At 37.2% G+C, this 23,744-nt stretch overlaps 1 protein-coding gene across 1 annotated transcript in view; it reads right to left on the reverse strand.

Annotated features, from left to right (window-relative positions):
- The window catches only part of FRK (fyn related Src family tyrosine kinase), an 86,306-nt gene that overhangs the window by 18,188 nt on the left and 44,374 nt on the right, over nt 1–23,744 (reverse strand). The window contains exon 2 of the mRNA XM_019929213.3: nt 20,034–20,155. Within this exon, the coding sequence (XP_019784772.1) occupies nt 20,034–20,155 (122 nt within the window). The remainder of the gene's footprint in view (nt 1–20,033; nt 20,156–23,744) is intronic.

A 23,744-nucleotide genomic window follows, 5' to 3' on the forward strand; every position in this document is an offset into this window, starting at 1 on the left:
TTATTTTATTTCTCAATTATACCTCAATAAAACTGAAAAAAAGCATTTCATCTGCATACAGGAGAATATTTTTTTTCGGTTCTTTATAATAAAATGCAGAGAACAGGCAAACATTTAGCTCCTCCAAAAGTAATATAAGGTTCTTAAATTACAATTTTTTAAGTGTCTGGAACACATCGTTGTACTCTCTGATCTGTCAAATTACCATTCCCACTGACTATAACTCTTGGGGCAATGTTAATTGCCTTATATAATCATCACCAAAAAGAGGGGTTTTATTAGGATACAGAGCTAAGCTCATTACAGATTCCATTTATGGATTAAAAGGCTAACAAAAAAAATCAAAGAGAGATGTAAACAATATTAGCCCCAATTCATTTCTCCACAAAGTAATAAAAATATTAGAAGTAGAAAGGTAGCTAAGTATAAATTATACCTGCAATTTATATAAATTGTTGGCCTGAAAATTCGTTTGCCATTTATCAAAAAGAAAAGTGCATAAAGTATGACTGAGGTGTCTAGCAAGCCAACAGATCTATAATTGGAAATGATGGGAAGCAATAAAAAAATTCTCCTTTTTTAATCAAGATGGACCATATCTGGTTCCAAACTGAAGTGGACTACATGGAAATTAAACTTAGGAATTCCCTTTTAATGCATCACAAAAGACTTAATGATTTCTAAGCTAGAAACTAAAGTCAATAGATGACTGAAAGGTTAAAATACTCTTTGTGGTTTTCTTAATAAGGGATGCAAATCCCAATGATTGATATGGCTTTGGCAATTGCCATTGATCATAAAGAAAGCCTAAATAAATGTTTGCCAACTATTTGTAGATAAAGGTCTAAACTCTCAACTGTAAAAACCAATACTTTCAATACATCTGGAGTTGTCAAGCACAATAAAGGTAATTTTGTTTAATAGAAAAAAGCTATAGACAGGACGATGGGAGACCCAGGTTACAATTTAACTAGTATGTGACCAAAACATGGCAATGTCACTGGGCCTCCATTTCTTCATCATTAAAAGAGCAGGCTTTAAGAAAACTCCAAATTTCCATATGTTTCCACTCTAATGTTCCAACATTTCTAATGGCTGTTGCTTTCTCTCTCCGAATTCTCATTTCTTTCTGTAGTGCTTTCAGAAAACTACAAATTGTGAAAACTACACATTACCAAAAAGAAAGTAATTCTCACCTTGGAGCCTTGAACACCACTTGAATGCTTTTTCTATGAATTTTCTAGTAGCCAGCCCCTCTTCAGGTCTCAGTTTATATCCTCAGAACGAGCCTTCCCCATCACCCTGTTGCATGTACTCCTCCCAGCTCCTTTCTATCACATTACCCAGTTTAATTGTGATGGTGGATTTATCTCAGTGGAGGCGGCTCTGTGAAGGGCAGGGACTCTGTGTCTTGAACTAATACCTACTCAGAGCCTGACACAGAGTAACAACTAACATAAACATCTGCTAGATGAATGAATGATGTCACTAACTCTTGGATTTGAAGAGAAATATAAGCTTCTGAAATGTCTGCTGCAAAATTAAACAGGTAATTATACAAATACATTTAAGTCAAGTCTTCCCTGGAATTTTATTTTTAAATAGAGGAAGACAAACTTAGCCCCAGCATATAAATACTATTAGAGGACAGTCATTCATGTTTATATCTAATTTCTTGAGCTTTGCAACATAACACAGGAATAAGTACTCCATCTCTGACCAGCATCATAGATTACTTATATGCAGTTCATTTAAGTTTTCAGTCTAGCCAAGACTGAAATATATATATATATATATAATTTTAAAATTAGATCACAGAAGCTACATCAGGGAAATTCAATACACCATAGTCAGGATGAAGGCACTTTTAATATTGTATTCCTGAGTAATCAAATCCAAAATAAGTGGGTTTTTTAAAGTGATTTAAATTTGATATTAGTGAGTCCACACATTTGCAAACTGTCATTCTTAATAAAGATTGAATTCAGAAGGTCTCAGAACTAAGGAGAAATGAATTTTCTATTCCTTTTCTGGTTTGCTTTGATCTTTATTATTGAACCAAACCTATTCCAAATTCTACAGGCTATAAGTGAATGATAATGCTTGTGCTATTCTTATTGTGAATTACTGTGAGTTCAGATTAGTTAAGCATTTTAGTAGTTTAACTGCAAAACATGTAAACGTTATATAAAATATAATGGAATCATCCCTCAACAAACTCAGTAGCATCACAGTTGAATGAATTGAGCTACTGAAAGCCAGGCATCCTGAGTTTACATCTTGACTCTCATTGATGCTGTTTGACCTAGGGGAGAATGTTTCACCTGTCAACTGCTTAATCTACCAGAACACGTCCAAGAATTAGGATATATTGCAGAGATGCAGGTAAGTATGTATGAGGAATACAATAAAGGTTTGTTGAACATTGAAAGAATTCAGCTATTTCTGCCCATGACCTTCTATAAGGACCATGGCACTGGTCACCTGATTATTTGACCACCTTCACATCCAGGGTAACTGATTCTGCAGGAATACATGTGATATAGATGGAGTCTTATGATTTCAGTCCTAAATGCCAGGCCCAAATGAATTTAGAAGGAGTTGGTGGCAGACGTAGAAGCCCAGCTTTCTCCTAATGGTGAGATCTTATCGCATAGTCTCTGATGATAGAAAAGAGTTTGTCTACCACTGCACAAAGGTGTGAGATTTCATCAAAAAACACTTTCAAAGAGCTTTTTTCCTCAATTTACCACATGACTAACATATTATTCAGAACATATTAAATAATTATAATATTCCAAAATTAAGTTTTTAAAAGATAGACCCTCCAGAAATTAACTAAAGTTAATTTTAGTACAATACAAACATTAAGTTAGAGGCTATGCCTGCAAAACATGAGACAACCTATTAGGCTTAGTGAAAGATATCAGTATAACAAGTAGTTTGGCATTTTACAGATAAACAAATGATTGAGCAGATTTTCATTTTTCAGCTAGTCTTCTGGCATCATCTGGGCACAGCCTTATTCTTACTGACTGAAAATAATCTGTTCCCATTCTGGGTAAAACAATATGACTTAGATGATTAAGCAAAGGATTGAAAATCAAGAACTCACTGCCCTAATCTAATTCTCCCAGTGATTTGTTCTTTGACCTTTGGCAAGGAATTTCATTTCAGTTTCCTTATCTAGAAAATGAAAATAATGATCTTATCTATATACTCTCACAGGGATAGTTTGAGTGTCATTATTCACAAAGGATGATAGACATTTCTAAATGTGCAATGTATGAGTACTGTACTAGAATATCAGTATTATCAAATAGCATTGTCAACAAGAGAGCCACTTCCAAAGTAAAAGTTTCCACTCTTTGCACAATAAAGGCTACATAACATAGTGGCTACCAAACATATTAAGTGAAGAAACTGCCATTAATTCTGTGTGAGAGAACTCCTACATATGTAAACTCCTGTTTATTTGATTTCTCTTTGGAAGGGTGGTTTGTACTTTTCAAAACTATTATAATCATGATAACACCTCCTATACCATTGCTTTAGAAATCATGTTAAGATAGTTCTATACCAGTAAGTAAATAACATTAAATTGAGTTATTACACTGTATCCCCCATTAAAACAGAATCTAACACACACACCCATTTTACACTGTGTTTTGTTCTACAGCAAACAGAATAGAATTCCTGTATGAGTAGTTTTGAAAGAAGAAATTACACCTGTCTCAAAATATTAAAGTGGTATCATGTGGAAGACTTGTTCTTTTCTGATGAAAAAAAATCCACTAAACCAAAAGGAACAAACAGATTTGACTCTCTTCATGCATAAAACTCAACTACTGGGTCCCCAGCCAGGCATATTCAGTGTGCTGTGGACATCAGTCTGTAAGTTTGACTACTAAACTGCTAGGTTAAGTGAAGACTCATTAAGAGAATGTCTACATTAGGTGACTCAAAAAACTTAAAAAATGTATTTGAAGATACATCTGATAGCTCTCATGTCCTGAGGTCTTCAGCATTGTTACTGGTCCAGTAGACCAGCTGAGGTACTTTTATAGTCAAAGACAACATAATCAACTGCCTTTACGTGCAAAAATCAACTATCTCTTCCATATTATATAGCATGGAAATCCATGAGCCTGAACCTCATATCTGTCCAAATACTTAGGATATGTTTGAGAAAACTGTTGGTCTTATCCTCAAGACCCCTATGGTCTAACTCCTTATTAAAACAGGCCAATCCCCAATCAAAGCTGGCTCTTAAATTTTCAGAACAAAATGTCAGTTTTGCTGTTTATACATATGATATCTTATGAAGATGAGTATCACTTTAATTAATACATAATTATAACATTCAATATTTTCTCATATAATCAAAAAGTATCTACCACAGTTTTACATGAAAATAGCATTTGCAGCATCTGATATTGCACAGAAAGTCTCTAGGAAACAACTTGACTCTTTATTCCTCTTGGGACTCTTAACTTCTCATTCAGTATTATATCTGCAATAAATCATCAGGAATTTATATCTGTGGATTATATTATCTCAGTTTCCTACAGAAGGTCTTTCACTGGATTAAGATTTAATGTGACATGAAAGCCAGTGCTTCTACTTTTCAAAACTTACCCTAAGGAAATAATCCAAGTATTTACATGCATTCACTTAGTTATATATCTGCTTTGTTCCAGAAAGATCCAAAGGCTTGCATAAATTATCAAAATAAAATGAAATTTAAGATAAGTGGACAAAAAGGAAAGGAAAGGACGATGACTCCAGGAACAAGGCTGGTATGCTTTATGTAAGGTATTCTTTAGATTTCCGTCCGTGTTTGCTAGATGTGGACCAAAGATTTGGCTCTCCACATTTTTGACAGCTCAAAACCATGAGAGAAACTCATTCAGTTACCTGATTCCCTGAATAAAATATTAATAAACTGTTATTCAAAAAAAAACCCAAAACACTATTGCTGGTACTGAAATGAGAGAGAAACTTCTCACATAGGTCTTCATAAAACACACACACACACACACACACAGAGCAAATGTAATAAGCAATATCATCATCAAGATTCTTAATAGTAAATACACTAACACATTGCAAAGGGCTGGTTCTTATAATGTCCACTAACGTGGGCCCATTTCCAACATGAAATTCAATGAAAACATTTGTATAGGAAACTAACTACTGTTCATCAGCCAAAACAGGGAAAGCAATACGTATAAGAATGTTCACTGCAGCATTTTTACAGCATTAAATGACTGGAAAATTGTAGCAAATCTGAAAATTAAGAGTTAAAACGATAATCATAAAAATTATGTAGTAACAAGAAAAAAATAGATAATGTGTTAAGTGAAATAAAATGTGTTAAGTGAAATAATTGGGATACAGAATTAAGAGCATAGTATTATTTTAAACATGAGGATACATCTGGCTGCTCACACATCCTGGAGCCCTTTCCTGCTGAAGGAACCCAGCTGAGGTTCCTTGTGAAAACCATAACTGCATGAGGGCCAAGATGATCCAATTTGCCAACATGGTAACAGCTGAGTTAGATTGGCAGATTTGTGAGTATTTTACTCTGTTTTTCCAAACCCACTGTAATGAAGGTATAGTGAATTTAAAATAAAAATATATACATAATGCTTCCCACTTTGTTAGAGAGGCAACATAAGAATTAACTACCTAAGACAATGTCCACATATACGTCTCAAGACACTGACTATAATGATACTTGATATTCTTTATATAAAGACCCCCATGAACTCATTTCTCTTTGAACTTAACGCTTAAAATATAGTGCATCTCTTCTTACATAACCCAGTGAGAAGCACAATATGGTTCCCATTCTGCATTAACTGCCAGAGAACTCCCAGCTAAACTGATTTCTAACCTGTGATACTTTTCTCCCATTTGAGGCTCAGCAAGATCTATTTCTCTGTTCTTTTTCATTGATTTGCCTTTTTTATGTTTATGTTTTTTATGTTTAGCTGTATTTTGCACTGTTTCAGCAACATAAGCCAACTTAAATCCTTTCACAAATGAAGTGATAAATAATCAAATAAAATGGCACACCTACTAAACATAAGAAAGAATTTCTAATGAAATGAACTGTCCAACACCAGAATAGGCTGGTTCTCTGGGGTTTCTGTTCATGGGAGGTTTGATGCTCCCCTTAGAAGTTTCAAATTATAAGAGATCTCAGAAAGAGCAACATAAGACTAGACAGTTTTTGCAAGTCCTACTATTCTATCAACGGAAGGTGAATATGATATATGAATGACAAGAAATTTTAAAGATGATTTAGTCTAAATTCCTCTTTTACTGATGAGTCTAGAGTTTCACAATAAACTACTATTTGTTCGCAGGGTTGGAATCCAAGTCTAGTCTTCTAGGGTGTCCTGTGAATGACAGTAGAAATAGTAGAAACCTTTAACTGTTTATTTCTTGTTTCCTGTTTTGTTTAGTTGTTTTCTTTTTTTTCAAGTAATAATTTACTAATTTCTCAGGAGAATGTTTTAGGACTTTTAGAATGCCATCTTTCCTGTCCCTATCAAACTCTTCCCAAACTCTTGGGAAGCCTTTTCTATTACGAAGGAGAACTCAGTCCCTGAATCTCTCTTCTTCTCTGCGCCCCATTTCGGTAATGAGGAGACATGCTAAACAGAGTGAACATGAAAGTCCTGGAGATATGTAATGGATGATAATTGAAATACCTTGAAATCAATTTTTATCTTCTTGTGAAAATACAAAGGACCTTCTCGTTTATTAGCTAATTGATTTTCACAGCAGAATACTGTGTCCTTCCATTTTTTCATTGTTTTTACATATGCAAGACAGCTTTTGGTAATTTGCTCATTATTCCTTCATGTTTCCAAAAGCAGAGAGCTCTCATTCTTGGAAATTTCATCATATTAAATGAGGACCCTTGATATAAGATATATTCCTGTTATTTATTTCGGACAAGTATTAGGCAAAGTTTACATAAGTCTGTTTAGATTTGGTTTCATTTGTCATAACTTCCGGCCTACACAGTTCAGGTCATGTTCACGTAACACTTCATATAAAGACAAACCATCTCCTAGTCACAGGCTACACTTTGAAGGCTGGCCAGCCATCTTCCTAATGACTCTCACTAGTTCAGGGGTGAACCAGGTAAACAACCATGGGTACCCAGGATGACTCACCACTACCCCAGAAAAACAGTTCAAAGTACACGTTCCAATGCAAGGTGGGCCAACACCTCCATCTTTCTGTGAAAAAGGTAGTATTCTTGACGCATAAACATAAAAGCAACTGGATTTTTATTGAGCACCTGCCTTAAGCAAGCACTGTGCTAAGTGCTTTTTTGTGAAGTATTTTATTTCATTCTCATACCAACCCTAAGGGATATGGATATTATTTTCATCATTTTACAGAGGAGCAACTAAAGTCGAGGGAGATTAAGTACTTTTCCCCTGGATACAAAGCAGGTAAATATTCATTCTGTGAGTCAAAACCAGAGAACGAGACTCTGAATCCCACACCACATTCTTAATCCCTCCACCAACTGTCTCCTTCTATTGCCAAACAGCAAGTATTTTTAGGCAACTCTCACAAGACACTGCTCACAGCTCCGGGAGCAAGGATGCTTATTGGTACTATTTAATCTTGAGATGAGGATAATGCTGCAGAGAAGGTCTATTTCTGCAACTGACACCTTTAAAGGGAAACACAGGTTGAACATTCCTCCATCTAACACAGTGATTCTACTTTTCTTATTTTTACTGGTTCTCAGGCTTCTCTGCCTCCATCTTCTCCTTCTATATTGGTTCTCACCTGGGCCAGCATATCAGCTCTCACAACGATTCTTAGTAATATTGCAGACGTTTGGATTCTGATGACTGTACTGAATGTGTAATGACCCCCCAGTCTCTCTCTGCTACGCTGCTCACTCAACTTCCCTGCCAGCACCTCAAATGTACCAAGTCAAAATTTTAATTCACATTATCTTATTCCCCAAGTTTCCTCCCCAGCTTGAATATTCTATCTCAGTGAATGGCACTGCCACCCTGAAACCCAGACAGTAAAGCTAGAGATTTGAGGGTCACGCCGAATCCTCTCTCTCTCTGACTTCTCATCTCTGACCGAGCATTATGTCCTGGCAGCCCGTACTCTCCACTGCCATCACCTTGTGGCGTGCCCCTTGAAGTCTCTCTTCTGGACCACTGCAGTAAGCTCACTGCAGTAAGCTCATACACTGTTTTCCCTGTGTCCTGCATCACTATCCAGCTTCCACAGTCACCAGAGTCCTCTTCTAAAACACAATCTGAATTTGTTATTCTCCTTTCTAAAGCTCTTCAAGGGCACTCCATCGCCTAAAGTTCACACGCCTTAACGGAATTCTCTCCTGCACCCTACCCTCAACGTTTAAACACTTATCTGTAGTTTCCTGAATGCACCATGGTGTTTTCTGTTTCTGTGCATTTGCACAGACTATTTACTCCAACTACGATGTCACTCTATTTACGTGCTATAGACAAGTTCATTTTTCAAGGCCCATTTCAGGCGTCTCCTCCTCCATTAAGCCCCTAGACTTAAGCAAGCAGAGCAGCTCACTTGGCCCTTCATATCCCACTGCACATCGACTTCTGCTATTGAATTCATTCACAGTATTGCTCCTGTAATTTATACTGTACCACTCCTACTGGATTTTGAGCCCTTTGATTGCATTTACTTATATGAGACATGAGGTCAGTGAATCATTCTCTCTTGGCCTTTGCAATGGCTTGCAGTAGGTGGAGCATCATTCCCCATCACATGAACTTAGGATGCAGCTTTGTGACTTGCTTTGGAGTGTGGGCAAACACAATATATGGCACATCCTAGCAGAAGCTTTAAAGAGTCTGAACAGTACGTCCTCCCCTTCCCCCCTCGCCCTTCCAAGGAGAGCGCCATACCCAGGCTGCAGAGTTTATTACTGTTTAATGGGAGAATCCAACTGACACTCTGATGACCTCATCTTCCCAACTGAGTTAATCTTAGCATAATATTCTGCTTCCAGATTTCTCTCAAATTTCCAATGTAAGAAAGCAATCCTCATTTCTACTCCAACCTACCATTAGTCTGTATAGAAAATTAAAGTGTGGGACTTCTCTGGTGGCGCATTGGGTAAGAATCTGTCTGCCAATGAAGGGGACACAGGTTCAATCCCTGGTCCAGGAAGATCCCACATGTCACAGAGCAACTAAGCCTGTGCGCCACAACTACTGAGCCTGCGCTCTAGAGCCCATGAACCACAACTACTGAGCCCGAGCACCACAACTACTGAAGCCCGTGCACCTAGACCCCGTGCTCCGCAACAAGAGAAGACACCACAATGAGAAAGAAGGCTGCGCACCTCAACGAAGAGTAGCCCCCACTCGTCGCAAGTAGAGAAAGCCCGTGCGTAGCAAAGAAGACCCAATGCAGCCGAAAAATAAATAAAAATTTTAAAAAAAGAAAGAAAATCAAAATGCTTTCCTTGATTTCCGCTATTTGCTTAGTCTTGTAAAAACCAGAGTAACACAACAAATAAGTAGATATCTTTCCTATACGAGTGTGTCTTTTCTATTTAGTTGGCATCTCTCCTCCACTGCCAACTAGAATAGACACTTCATGAGGTCAGGGACTGTCTTGTTTACCACTATAGCCCAGCCTTCTGAATACCAACTGCACATAGTACGCATTAAATAAGTATTTGATGAATGAATGAATGAATCCCAAGTTCTTTAAGGCCTGGATCATCATTTTGTTCAGGATAATACACATAAGAGATATACAGAAAATGATGCTTACTAAAATTATATGAAAATAGGAAAATAATTTTTGCTTCTTTCCTTTTATGTTTTTGCTTCCTGCATATTTTATTTCTAGCAAAACCGTTTTTAAAGCATCTGCAGGTGAAAGGGAGATAGCTATGAGAGAGGATTTAAGGAAAGTCCCTGCCCTGCTGAAACAAATAAGGAAATAAATTTAGTCTCTGCCATGCATAGGCTTTTAAGACAACAGAATACTTTCTTAAATTGTAATCCCTGTGCCAAAGCACCTAATAGCTTAATGCAAAGCACATTTCTAAAATGCATTAGAAATGACTTCATGATAGATGCAATGCTGACAAATAGAAAGTAGCTAATATACATATATCATTTTAAATACACAGCTTAAAATTAGAGCTACTCTTTTATTAAATTGGACTGTATTTATTTCATTTACTTTTTACATTATGAACACATCTTATGTAACTTTCACTACAGAGAAACTAGATACCTGAATCATTAAGAAAAATGTAAACCCTGGTCAATTTTTTGACATTAATAAAGTAAGATTACTGCCAGTCAGATGTTTTTAATATTTGCAGTACAAGTTGCTAGAGGTATTTTAAAATTATAAACTTCTTTTCAACTAAAATCAGATATTCTTCCCCTTCCTATAAATTAATGGGTCATGAAAACAGACAATCTAAACTACTGTATTGTTTCCATGATGGCATGCTATTTCTTGACACGCCACAAGAGGGGGCACATGTTTGACTGAAAGCCCTCAGTAGCTGCAGTTGTAGAGTGGGGAGCAGAAAGCAGAAGCCAGTATGGTGTTCTGGTTTTAAAATAAAGGTACACATATAGCATTCAGCATTGCAGACAATGTCCCTGTTTGTATAAACACCATGTGAAATATTCTGGTTAAGCTTAATTTTACAATTTTTTTTCAATAACACGTATTTGCCACTTAGAGTAACAAAAAGAAATTGCTTAGATACTTTAAGAATCAGGTAACCTTGAAATATAAACGTTTATTTAGTTATTATTTCCCTGAAGTATAAAATGGACTAAATTGCTCAAGCCTGGTGGTAAGGAGGAGGAATTGGAAGGCCTGCTGGTCTCTGACTTTCATTTCCAGAGCGGAGATGGCTTAGTTTTCTGTTCAACCCAAAATTCAGCACCATGCCTCAAATGTTCTTCCTTATCCGTGCCTCCTTTTGTATTCCACTGCTCAACTCTGCTTTTAATCCTTCCCCCTTTTCCCAGTTTGAGATCATTAAATTTATATATTATCAAAGCCCAAGACCCAGAGAGAACTGGTCGGGTACCTCAGGTCTGGCAATGTCTTGCTATCCAAAATTATAACCCACATTGAATTTATCATGATCGCATTTATAATACATACAATCTAGCACCTTGTTAGTTATTAAAGCATACTGGTGGCAAGGGATGAACAATTTACAGATCTCCATTTTATTTTTTAAAGGGTTCAAAAGTGCATCACAGAAAATGATTTATTTTTAATCTAAGGAGCATCACCTGATTTTTCAAAGGAAGAAAGATTCTTAAGAATGAACATTATCTAAAGAGAAAAATAAGTTTTATGCATGCTATTTTCCACTTACTCTTACTCACTATTTGGTATAGTGTTGACTGTTGTCTCATTTCCCTGTAATGCCCTCCTTTTTTAATCCCTTTCAGAAAATAACAGTTCTCTTTTCTGGATTCTTAAAGCACTTTGCATATTAGTGCTTTATATGCATAATAATCAAGTGCACGTTATAGTGTGAACTGCTTAGTTGTTTACACAATTATGCCGTATAGCAAACACAAAGGAAAGTTCTATGATGAACGGGTGAATGAATGAATCAATGAATACATGAATGGTTAAAAAATAATTCAAAATATTCTTGCCAATATTTTTGAAAATTGACTTTTTATGTACAGAACCAAATGCAATGCATAATCCTTTATTGTATCAAAAAGCAAATAAATAAACAAAGGGCTAGCAAGGACATTTGGAGACATTTGAGTATGTACTCTATGGTAGATAATATTATTGCATTAGTGTGAAAATTTGGGGGGTTAATAATGGGGTTGTAATAATGTAAGAGAGGGTCCTTATTCCTGGGACATACATACTAATACTAAAGCTTTTCAAGGTGAAGTGACATAATACCTGCAATTTACATATATGTTACATATATGAGACATATATAGATATGTGAACGATGGAAAGTAAATGTCACCATGTGTTAACAACTGATGAATTTAGGTGAAAGGACATAGTTATCTTTTCAACTTTATCAATAAAGTTAGGGAGAAACAAAGACTCTATATGTTTATATTGAGTTTTGGTATTTAATGGTGTGGAATTGTTTTGTAATTTTTTTTTCCTGGATGCTCAGAGAATTTTTCCTTTATGCCTGATATTAAAGTATTTTGAAAAGATACCCTAGGTATGTATCTTCTCATTTATGCTACTTAGAACAAGTAGGAGTACTTTTTTTTTTTTTTTTTTTTTTTTTGCAGTACGTGGGCCTCTCACTGTTGCGGCCTCTCCCATTGCAGAGCACAGGCTCCGGACATGCAGGCACAGCGGCCATGGCTCATGGGCCCAGCCCCTCCGCGGCATGTGGGATCTTCCCAGACTGGGGCACGAACCCACGTCCCCTGCATCGGCAGGCGGACTCCCAACCACTGCGCCACCAGGGAAGCCCTAACTAGGAGTACTTTTAATCTACAAGCACAGATTGTTTTTTAACTCAGGAAAGTTTTCTTCTACTACATATTTAGCTGTTGCTTCCATTTAATTATTCTACTAAATGTCAAAGAAATGTCTCCTGTTTGTGCATGATCTACCCTTACGTATTTTCATTGATTTCTCTTCTCTCTCTAGAGAGCATCTCAAGTCTGCTCTTTACATCCCTAAAGTGACAATTTTTCTGCTTCCTATCTCCCATCTATTGTCTTTTCATGCCCCTTTTGATGCCTAATTTCATAGTTTGTGTTTTCTTGTATTTTATAGTTTCAAATCAAATGCTTTCAATTTTTTTCTTCTGTTCCTTTTAGTGAATATGTCTCAAAAAACGAGTTTTCTCTACATCTTCAGGTTATTGTTTATCATCTATTATACAATTATTTTTTCCCAAATCATGTTTGAGAGAAGAAGAAATGGTTCTATGATCAAGTAATTTGGAAAACTCTGGGTTGAAAAGCTAACTTTCTTGGCTGTAGGACTTCTGAGACTTTAATGTGCTTTTGTTGAGTCAGGGCAGAGAAGATATAATATGAGGTGTTCTTCAAATGTTTTTAACTCCTAAACCCTGTCTTATGGAATGCTTTTGACTTACCAAAGAATTCCTGTTCTAGAACATAAGTTGGAAAATTTTGTTATTGAGCATCCAGAATCTCATGACTTTTGTTTTTATTATACTCATCCTTGAATGCAAAGAAATTTGATGCTCAGGAGAAAAACATATGCAACTGGTCCTCCTTTCCATCCACTTAGATGAGCGTACATTTCCTTCTCTTAGCACACGCACAGCAGGGCTGCTAACACACCAAGCCTCTAACCATACTTCCGATGTCTAGCAAATGTTCAGCTCCTGTGGCTTTGCTGGAGGAATGGTGGATATTCTCCTACTCACTTGGCATGCCTGCCATAAGAAATAGAATCCAGTCCTTTGTAATTGCTATGGACTGAATGTTTTCCCTTCAAATTCATATGTTGAAGCCCTAATCTCCCATGTGATGGCATTAAGAGGTGGGTCTTTGGGAGGTAATTAAGATGAGGTCATGGGGGTGAAATCCTCATCATGGGATTAGTGCTCTTATAAGAAGAGAAAGAGACCAGAGCGCTCTTTCTCTCTCTCTCTCTGCCATGTGAGGATACAACAAGAAGGCAGATCAGGAAGAGAGCCCTCACCGATATCAAATCTGCTGGCACCTTGATCTAGGACTTGCAGACTCCAGAACTGTGAGAAATAAATATTTGTTGTTTAAGCCACCCAGTCTGTGGTATTTTGTTATAGCAGCCCAAACTAAGGCAGCAATGCTGAGTTGTTTGTTTAACCAGAAGAATGTATGAAAAACACAATCACGGGAGAACAGAGTTCTTATTTCCTTCTTTCTTTAAGGTTAACGTCACCTAATTTGCAAAACACAGTCATCATCTGTCATCTTCTGCCCTTATAACATTTACTGTGCTGGAAGCTTCTGTTCCACTTGGATGTAGAAAAGGCAGGGTGGGGGGAGGCTATGCACAGATGCCCAGGGAAGACCAAAATCACTAAGTAGGTTCCAAAACAGTGGTTGCCTGGTTTCCTGGTATCTGCATGTCCTGCCTCTCTAAGATAGGGGCACACACTGAGCAGGGGTCAAAGTATCCTCGCACCTTCTTTATGACTAGCCCTGACCGATGCAAAAGTCAAAGTCTGCTCCTATATGTCAGTTCACCTGTATTCACACTGAAGTTGGGAGAATATTTACCTAGAGTCTAACAAATCATTGATTGATAGACTCAGTTTACAGGGCTACTCTGATTCTGTATCTCTTATGTATATTCTTGAATTTCTATTCAAGGGGATGCTAACTTAAATGACTGTTAGCTAGCTGCTATATTCATTTGAAGTACAACATTGGACAAAATGTAAATAAAGGATCAATTTAATTTGGCAGCCAATAAAATGAAAAAAAATAAGAGAATGGAATATGTCATGAAGTATGAAAAGGTAGCAATTTCACCAACCTCCACGTGACTTATCAACTTCTCATTTATTTAATATCTGGAATTGATTACTATAAAGTTACATTCAAAGGGCAATAATATGCATCAGTTCTTTGTTGTGCTTGCCTCCAAATAGCTCAAACTACTCATACAGAAAAGATATTTTTAATAAACAAAATAAGGTAAGCAGAAGAGAAGAGAAAACTTAGATGAGTCAACATGTGGTGTTCACAGAGAAGCAAAAGAAAAAACAATGCAAGCACCCTAAAGAATACTGCAACTTCTAGAAATGCTAGCCATGGATTTTCAATAAAATAGAATATTTCTCCATGAGCAGTGCCCTAGAGAAAAAAGTTCTTTGCCTGTGCATCTGTGTGTGTATGTTTGTGTACACACACAAACACAGATATATGTACTACATAATAAAATGTTAATTTAACTTTATAGAGTATTTAAAACATCTGAATATAATTTATCAGTAGTAACATTAAGAAAAGGCAGAATATACGATAACTGACCCAAAAAGCCACTTGCTATTATAGGCAATGATATTTGTAATTAAGTTGAACACAACTAAATTATGACTTTAATTAAAAGGCATTTTCTAAGATGGCACCGACATGTTTAAAATTCAATACATTTTATATGAGGTACTGGAGTTATTAACAAAAATTTCTTTCTGCAGCTTGTGTATTTTTTAAAAAGCAAAACATCATCTCTAACCAATATCAAAATGCTCCCAGAATCCACAGACATTTCATTGCATAATAAATTCAAGGAGCAATTTTTTTCCAACCACTTAATACTTGCCCCTCCTTGGGATATACAATTGTATTTACATCCATGGTTAACAGTAATAGAATTCCTGACACACTCTTATGGCCACTATGTCCACATTCATTTTAAATAAAGAATAAATGGAGGCTCAGAGGACTGACAATGAAACACACAGCCTTTTGCCATTGGTCAGCATCAGATTAGAATGAATCAGCAGGTCTTAAAAAAGTTTGGGAGCAATAATGGTATCTCAGTGGCTGGTGGAAAGTGAGTTTGGGTCTGAACCCTGTGCCAGGTGGAGAGAGACAGGGCCACAATGCAAGTGACATCCTTTTCCAATTTTGTCTCCTCTACAAAAGTCTTGTTACCTGGAAACAACTAACCTGTTAAGGTGAGAAATTGTCTTTCTAAAATAAGTCTGAAACACAGCAAGGAAGAGGATTATTTGTGATCTTACATGGTCCAGACTTCAGAGGTTTAAGAATATGACAATGGCCTTGCTTATCTTTGCTCTTGTTAGATGACAGTGTAAAGAGCTGAGTGTTTGAGCATCTACTGTCTTTACAAACTGTACTAGGAACTATGGAGATAGAGAAGAAGCATGAAACAGAAGCAATAAAGTATGTTGCTTCGGCTCAAGGACTGTATAACCTAGTTTGAGAAGCACACTTTTACCTACAGTGAAAGAGTTACTCATAAATATAAAAGACTCTTTGAATATGTAAGTTCAACATGAAGGATACACACAAGGTCAACATGAACAGATACACGTCTTCCCTAATGAAGCTGCTGTTATTCTCATTACTTTTTGAATTGCCTTCAGAACTAACTGATAAGGCATGCAGAAATATTTACAAAGTTACAAGTCCATGGTTTCGCTCAGGCTAATCATCCAGATTATTCAGAAAGTGGCTTCAGATAACTCTGGTCAATTCCATGTATCAAAGCTGCACTTAATGAACATATAATTGCCCAGCTAAGGCCTTTAACATAAAGTGATATCCTTTCTGGAAAGGGAGTTCTACCATTTTTGCAATACTTTGAACAACAGCAGTCTATTCCTTTGAAGGATAAAACATTTATTTCATTCTAAAAATTCTAGTATATTTATTTTAAAATTAAATTATGTTGCTACAGAGACCTACCTATATTCTCAAGAAGAGACTTCATAGCAATCACAAAGTACTATTATAAAAGTCCTGCACGTTCCATGGGACCTACATGTTCACTGTAATGGAGATGTATCACAGTGAGTTCTCAGCTCAAAATCAGCAGACACAAGTCAAAAAAGAGATAATGGCCCCTTGTATGTCCTCCTGCAATTACTTCAAACACCTCTGAACTTAATTCCTTTGGTCCCCTCTTCTCTCTTCCTGAAAGTATATCCTCCCATGGACCTCATCTTGGCTCAATTGACCACTATCCCCCAATCACTCAAGTCAGAGATCTGCAAGTCATCCTAGATTCTGCATTCTCCCTTATTTTACCCCATTTCTGATCAACTACCAATTCCTGTTGGCTCTATCGTCTAAATATTTCTCACCTCCATGCCCTACCCTCTATTTGCCAAAACTGCCCTGGATCAAGCCATCACCTGTGGAGATAAACAAGACTCTCTAGCAAAGAGCCCCAGGAGCTCTTTCTAGATGGCATGGTAATGGTCCACTGGGCCGGTCCCACCATCGCCCCCTATGGCCAGCAAGAAGGACTGCAGCTGAATTCAACTTCCAACAGGCCCTATGGTTCCTTTTCTACAAAAGAGAAGCTGCAATTTCGCATGGTGCCAAAGTCCAGAGGTGCTCGGCTTTTCAAACCACCCTGCAAATAGTTGATGTCCAAACTCACTTCTTAGCACCAAAGCAAAGACTGCTATCGAGAGTCCTAAGGCCATTCCCACACTTGCCCCATAAAAAAAGGAGAGCAACAGAGGGGTCGTGAGGCTTCTGGGGACAGAGGAGCATTAGTGCAGCCGGCTGAGTGTAGGTTCCCTGGCCCTACTCCGCGGAACGCTGACTGACTTCTGTCTCACACCTGTGATTTCAGACAGCAGCAAGTGATGCCTCTGTGTTTGCCCCGTCACTTCTCCCCAGACTATTACCTATAAATCTTTCATCCGTTCTGTTCTCCACTCTGTCATCAAAGGTCAGACCGAGTCACTTTCTGCCTAAAACTTCCCTCTATATTTGGACCTGTAGAAAAAGCTCCAAATTCCCCAACATGGTATACAAGGCCCTGAACAGTCTAGTTCCAGCTTTCCTTTCCAGGCTCATTTTTGGCCATTCCTCCTCTCCTCCACCTCTGCTCCCCATCTACACACACGCGCACACACACACACACCTGCACTGTCCTCCCCCCTCCCTACCCTCCACTCTGTGCCTTTGCCTTGCCGGGAATAATCCTTCCCACACAGCTACCTTGTGACACACACTGAACACAAGTGCTGCCTCCTCTGTAAAACCTTCCTAACTCCTCTCTGAGACTTGGCCCCTGCCCCCTCTTGTCTCACCAGACAGCTGTGTTATCACCCTCCTGGAGACTGGGGCCAGGGACTGTGCCTCACTCTCCTTGCTGCCGTAGACCCAGCAGAAGCCTGGCACAGACTAGGCACTCAAATATTTGTTCAAGAAATAGACAGTATATAAATAAATGATATCAGCTACTAGATGCATCACCCTGAACACTGCTGATGAACTTTTTTGCCTCATGTCCTCTGTCATTTTTCAACTATCTTCAATCTATTATCATGCGCTCTTAAAAAGCTTTCGCTGAGGATGAATCTGGAATTCCCTCTACTACTCTAGAGATTTTCCTATGCAGAGCTGCCTAAAGTAAAATTACAATGTGCAATGCAAAATCCTTTCTGAAAAAACTCGCCTGAAATTCAGTTTTATCCCTCAAGGTGTATGTTTCCGAAAGTGTACTTTAAGCAACAATATAAATGCTTATGGAATGCCAAACATCAAATTTACATTAATGGCAATAACAATAATAATTTCCTTTAAAGTAATTGACTGAAGTCAAGAAATAGCCAAACTAGTTGACATGCAGTCAGAATTTTATATTTTTCATCAGAAAAACAATTCTCTACCAATGACAAATAACAGTAAAGCCCCTAAAACTACCTGTCATGCATCTAATGAAGATGGATTCTCTGGCTACCACGTATAATACATGATATCCAAAAGCACTGCTGTAATTCACAGCTAATTAGTGTCTTGCCGCTATGAGAGGTGTCATAGCCCTAACTCTCTCCCCAACTCTCTACTCAGACCTCACAAGAGCTGACAGCCAGGCAAGATCACAACAAGCCAATTAGCACCCACCCCAACCTTGGGCTGCTGTGTCTCGGCAGCTCTGCCGCAGCATCAATAAATCATGCCCCCCTCAGGAAGCGCTTCTCTGACAGCTGCGAGCCACTGTCGCCTGAGGAATAAAGACAATACTTCTAAGGAAAACTCACGTGGGAAAGACAGAGATAGAAAAGGGATATTATTTGCCTTCCTTTAGCAGCATAACTGTCAGCAAAATTGAAGACCATCAATTCCGACTGATTAGGAGACAACTGCCCTGAGAAATAAATCCATGACTGGTATACCTGAAGATCCTTAGTGGTAATCAACAGTCAGCAATTGGGTTGTACACTTGTTTGTTCATTTTAATGTAGATTATATCGAAGACCCTTTTCTTTCCATTTTTCTCCTGTATAGTCCTCCTTCTGGCTAATAAGAAAATTATCCTTTCAGTAGGACATAATGGTCTGCATTTACTTTGTCCCCTAGTGAATACACAGCAATCAGATAATTTGTTTGAAAGACTCTAAATGGTTTGACTTCATTGAAAAGGAATCTATAATGTTATGCTAGTCTCCAAGTAGGGCCTACAAAGCTTGCTGAACCCATAAGCAAGCATTACAGTATTCTCGGCACATACCAGCCAATATCCTTGTAATTTTGTTCTAAGCCTGTAAAGCTGTTTTGCTCCATAATATTCTACTAAGAAAGTGTTCAGCATAGTCACTGTAGCCTGGGAATTATTCAGAGATATGACTCAGTTAATTCTACTTTTTCTTTGTTTTCCTCATGGAAATATTCTACTTCTATATTTTTAATGCTAGAATCTAAAACATTTAATCTAGCTTTGGGCTAACTAATGACTACCTAATATATAAGCACCTGTAACACTTAAAGATAATTCTCAGGTCTCCTGTGCTTTTTCTTTCCTAGGGTATTGTAAACATGCACTTGACTCTCAGCTGGAAAACTACATTTGACCAAATGTTACATGTCATTGGTTAATTAAGCACATTTGCATTCAGCATTTCAATTCATTTTCTGTTTACCAGGCAAAGACAAATGAAATGCAAAAAGAAAAAAAAATGGGTATTATGGCAAGATCAATTTTGACAACAGTTTAGACTTTGCTTCTTGCTTATCATTTCCCTAAATGGATAGGCTCCTAGATAATGCAAAAGTGAGAAAACACAGGCAGATCCATATATTTTTCATCTCATACCTAGAGTGTGTGTATTTGAAACATTTATAGTCACATCTAGCCACAGACAGAAATTGTTTTGCTAATTTTTACATTACTCTTGAGTAGGTCAATAGATTTAATTTTGGTACTATTGTGAAGATAACAGATAAGGCAAATTTAAAATTAACATGTCCATGTTCACACAGAAGGTTCATGACTACAGACTCTCAAATCCACATTTAAATCACACAGAACAATGCCCATACCTGAAAGGGAGAAGTTGCCTTTCTGACTTTCACTTTCTCTGATTAGAAAAGCACCTGTCTGATTTTCTGAATATAATAGTTGTTTTTCAGCATCTGCCCTCTTGATTGCTCCGAAGAACCACCTAAAAAGAGAGAGAGATAAACTTTAATTAACCAGTCAACATTCTTTTTTTTTAAGGAGCAAGAAGTTTGGCAAGAAAGTTCCAATATCAGAAGGGCTTATACTCTTTAGTGAAACTATAACAGGTATAAACGGTAGTTTTTGATACTTGACATGATTTTTCTGCATGTCTGCAACACTCACCAGGAGTCTTTAATATATTACAAAATAGAAATTTAGCTGATGCCTCTGCTACCACATGTCTTCTCACACCTGCATTCTGTCTGAGAAACCCTGTGTTCTCCTGTCAAATCCAAAGCTTCTAGGGTGGGCCCACCACACGGTAAGTTTGCCATGTTCCACGCTCTAAAACTATTCACATCACCATCAGACTGTCCGCTGCCGCTCCTAACACCTTCTAGGTGTTAGGAGGCAAACATTCCAATCCAGGGATTCATATATTTCACATCAAAGTGGGAACAGTAAAAATGTAGTTCTCTGGGTTTTAACTCCCATGTTTCTCCCCTCCATCACTGCCCAACCCCCCCGACCCCCATAATATAAGATGGCTTTGCATGTTTAAAAGGAAATGTTCATCGGTGGAGAGATTATGTGAAAAAGATACTTCTGCCTGGGAAGTATCTTCTTAGTGTCCCCTCCACTTCTCATCTTTACACTCTTATCCCTAACATTCCAGAACTACAAGAGTCAGTAAATGTGAATGTGATCAACCCCAACAAAGAATTATGGATTTTAATATCAGAACCAGTTTAAAACATATATCAAGTCACCAGACACTAATGTGATAAGAGGAAACTGAGACAGCCAGCTTTGCGTTAATGACCTTTCACTGTAGGGTCATAATGTCGATCTTTATCATTAAAGACTTCAGGTAAAACATTTATCTTTCTAGGCATCATTTTTAAAAATGTAAACACTCGAAGAGAAGAAATGTAGGCTTGAGGGAAGAAATACAGGCCAGGTGAGAAATTGCAGGCTGGGAGAGGCCCTCAAAAATTGGTTCCAATTGGTTTGACAGGTCATGGGTATTGGGGAATATGAGTGCACTAAGGGTGACACAATTGGAAGGAAGAGGGGAAGAAATTGAAAAAAAAGAGACATTAAAATATAATTACCTTCTAACAAAAGTAAGATGTTTGTTTACCATTTTCCCAATCATCAAATTGCAAATTACACAATATTAACTATATTAGCCAGGAAATGCCAGATTATGTTGGAACAATGAACAACTCCAAAAATCTCAGTGGTTTAAGACAGCAAAGATTTGTTTTTCACTCAACTGCACGTCCACTGAAGGTTATCTGTGCCATGTCCATCTCTATGTCCACCAAAGAATTTCCATCTCCATGCTTCCACGATTGACTAGGCAGGCTGGATTGGAAAATGTGGCAAATCACAGGCTGGTTCCTGGAGTTTCTATTTAAAGCTTCTGCTCAAGAATGAGCCCACTGAGAAATAAGTTGTATGTTCGTACTAAATCCAAAGAGAGTAGAAAATGCAATCCTACTATTTCCCTGAAGGCAGAAAACTGGAAACGTTTGGTAGACTACACTAATGACTACCATATTGATTTAATATCAGGAACCAAATTAATGTCCACAGGCTACTGTTTGTCCAAATGAAATTTTAAAAGGCTTGGAAACATTCCAAGGTGGCCATGGAATGAATTCACAGAAAAATAGAAACGTATGTTTTCCACTATTGCAGAAATAAGTAAATATCAATAGAATAATGGAACATAATAAAAAACAGACACAAACATACAAATTAGTGATGAAAGGATGGATTAGTCAATAAATGATGCTGGTACCAATCATAATCCATATAAAAAAATTAATTGCTGCTACCTATAGCATACACAACAATTTTACATAGATTAAAAACCTAATGTAAGGGCTTCCCTGGTGGCGCAGTGGTTGAGAGTCCGCCTGCCGATGCAGGGGACGCGGGTTCGTGCCCCGGTCCGGGAGGACCCTGCGGGCCGCGGAGCGGCTGGGCCCGTGAGCCATGGCCGCTGAGCCTGCGCGTCTGGAGCCTGTGCTCCGCAACGGGAGAGGCCACAACAGTGAGAGGCCCGCGTACCGGAAAAAAAAAACAAAACCTAATGTAAAAGGCACATTCTAAAACTTTCTGAGACTATTAGACTAAGGAAGTTTTCTTCCACAAGACAAAAAGAAAAAGAAGACATACGAGCCTTAAGGGAAAAGATTAATAATATTTATTACACCATAATTAAAAACTTGCAACACCAAGATTACCATGAAATAAAATTAAACGATAAGCCACAGACCTGGAGGAGGTATTTGCAGAGCATATAAACAAGGATAAGATTAGTATTCAGGTTATATAGAGACCTATAATCACTAAAAAAAAAGACAACACAGTAGAAAAACTGACACAGTATATAACTGGATAGATCACAGAAAAGAAAAACCCAATAACTAATAAAAATAAGGAAAGAAGTACAGCCTCTGTCTATTGCCAGTAATTAGGAATATTAAGAATATTAAATTTAAAAAATGAAATGCACTTTCACACTTTTCAGGCTGGACAAAATTTAAAACTCACATTCAGGCACTGGAAAAAACACGAAACAAGAACCTTTATATAATACTAGTGGCAATGCAATTTGATACAACTAATTCAGAGAACATCTGGCAATATCTAGTAAAGCTGAATATTTGTATGCTACTTAATTTCACTTCTAGATTGTATACTCTGTGTGCTCAAGGAAATATACCACAAGCACATTCACTGAAGAATTCTAGCATGGAAAGTTGGAAACAACCTAAAGGCCCATTGTAGGGGAATAAATAAACTTCATTATGGATATAAAATGGAATCCTATCTGGCAGTTAAAACAAATAAATTGTTGAGGGACAAAAGGAAGTTGAAGAATGATACATACCTTTATAATACTATTTATATAAAGTTTAAACAAACACATGAAAAACATTAGATATTTTTATGGATAGCATGCTTAGTGAAAGCTAATAGTTAAAATACTCAGGCAATTTTTTTTTAGACTCCATTTCCAGCAATGGCAAAATTTCTTCACACAAATATTTCAAGCAAAGAAGCAACATGGATCGAATATACTTATCAACCCCATGCATTTTCCTGATTTCTAGTGCATTAATTATGCAGCATCATTAAAATGTTTGGTCCAAATATAAATATGTAAACCTTTACAAGAATTACAATTTATCTAACAGATTAAATTCTTAGAAGTACAATTATATCTCATATATCTCATAATTCTAAAGAATAAATACTCCATTAGATAAGCTTTACATATATACATTACATTTGTATTTTGGATAATCTAGTTTATAAAATGATGTCTTTTCTCTGCCTAATATATGTATAAGCAAGCAGGTTTTGTAAATCAAATGATTAAAGATATAATAATTTTACTACATTTGTAGAGAGGAACTGTGTGATGAATTTTTTTTCTTAAATTCTCTCTGTCTCACCAATTCTGGATTCTTTTTTTTTTTAATTTAATTTAATTTATTTATTTTTACAGCAGGTTCTTATTAGTCGTCCATTTTATACACATCAGTGTATACACGTCAATCCTAATTGCC

Source organism: Tursiops truncatus, chromosome 12 (assembly GCF_011762595.2).
Source record: "Tursiops truncatus isolate mTurTru1 chromosome 12, mTurTru1.mat.Y, whole genome shotgun sequence".
Classification (NCBI taxonomy): Eukaryota; Metazoa; Chordata; class Mammalia; order Artiodactyla; family Delphinidae; genus Tursiops; species Tursiops truncatus.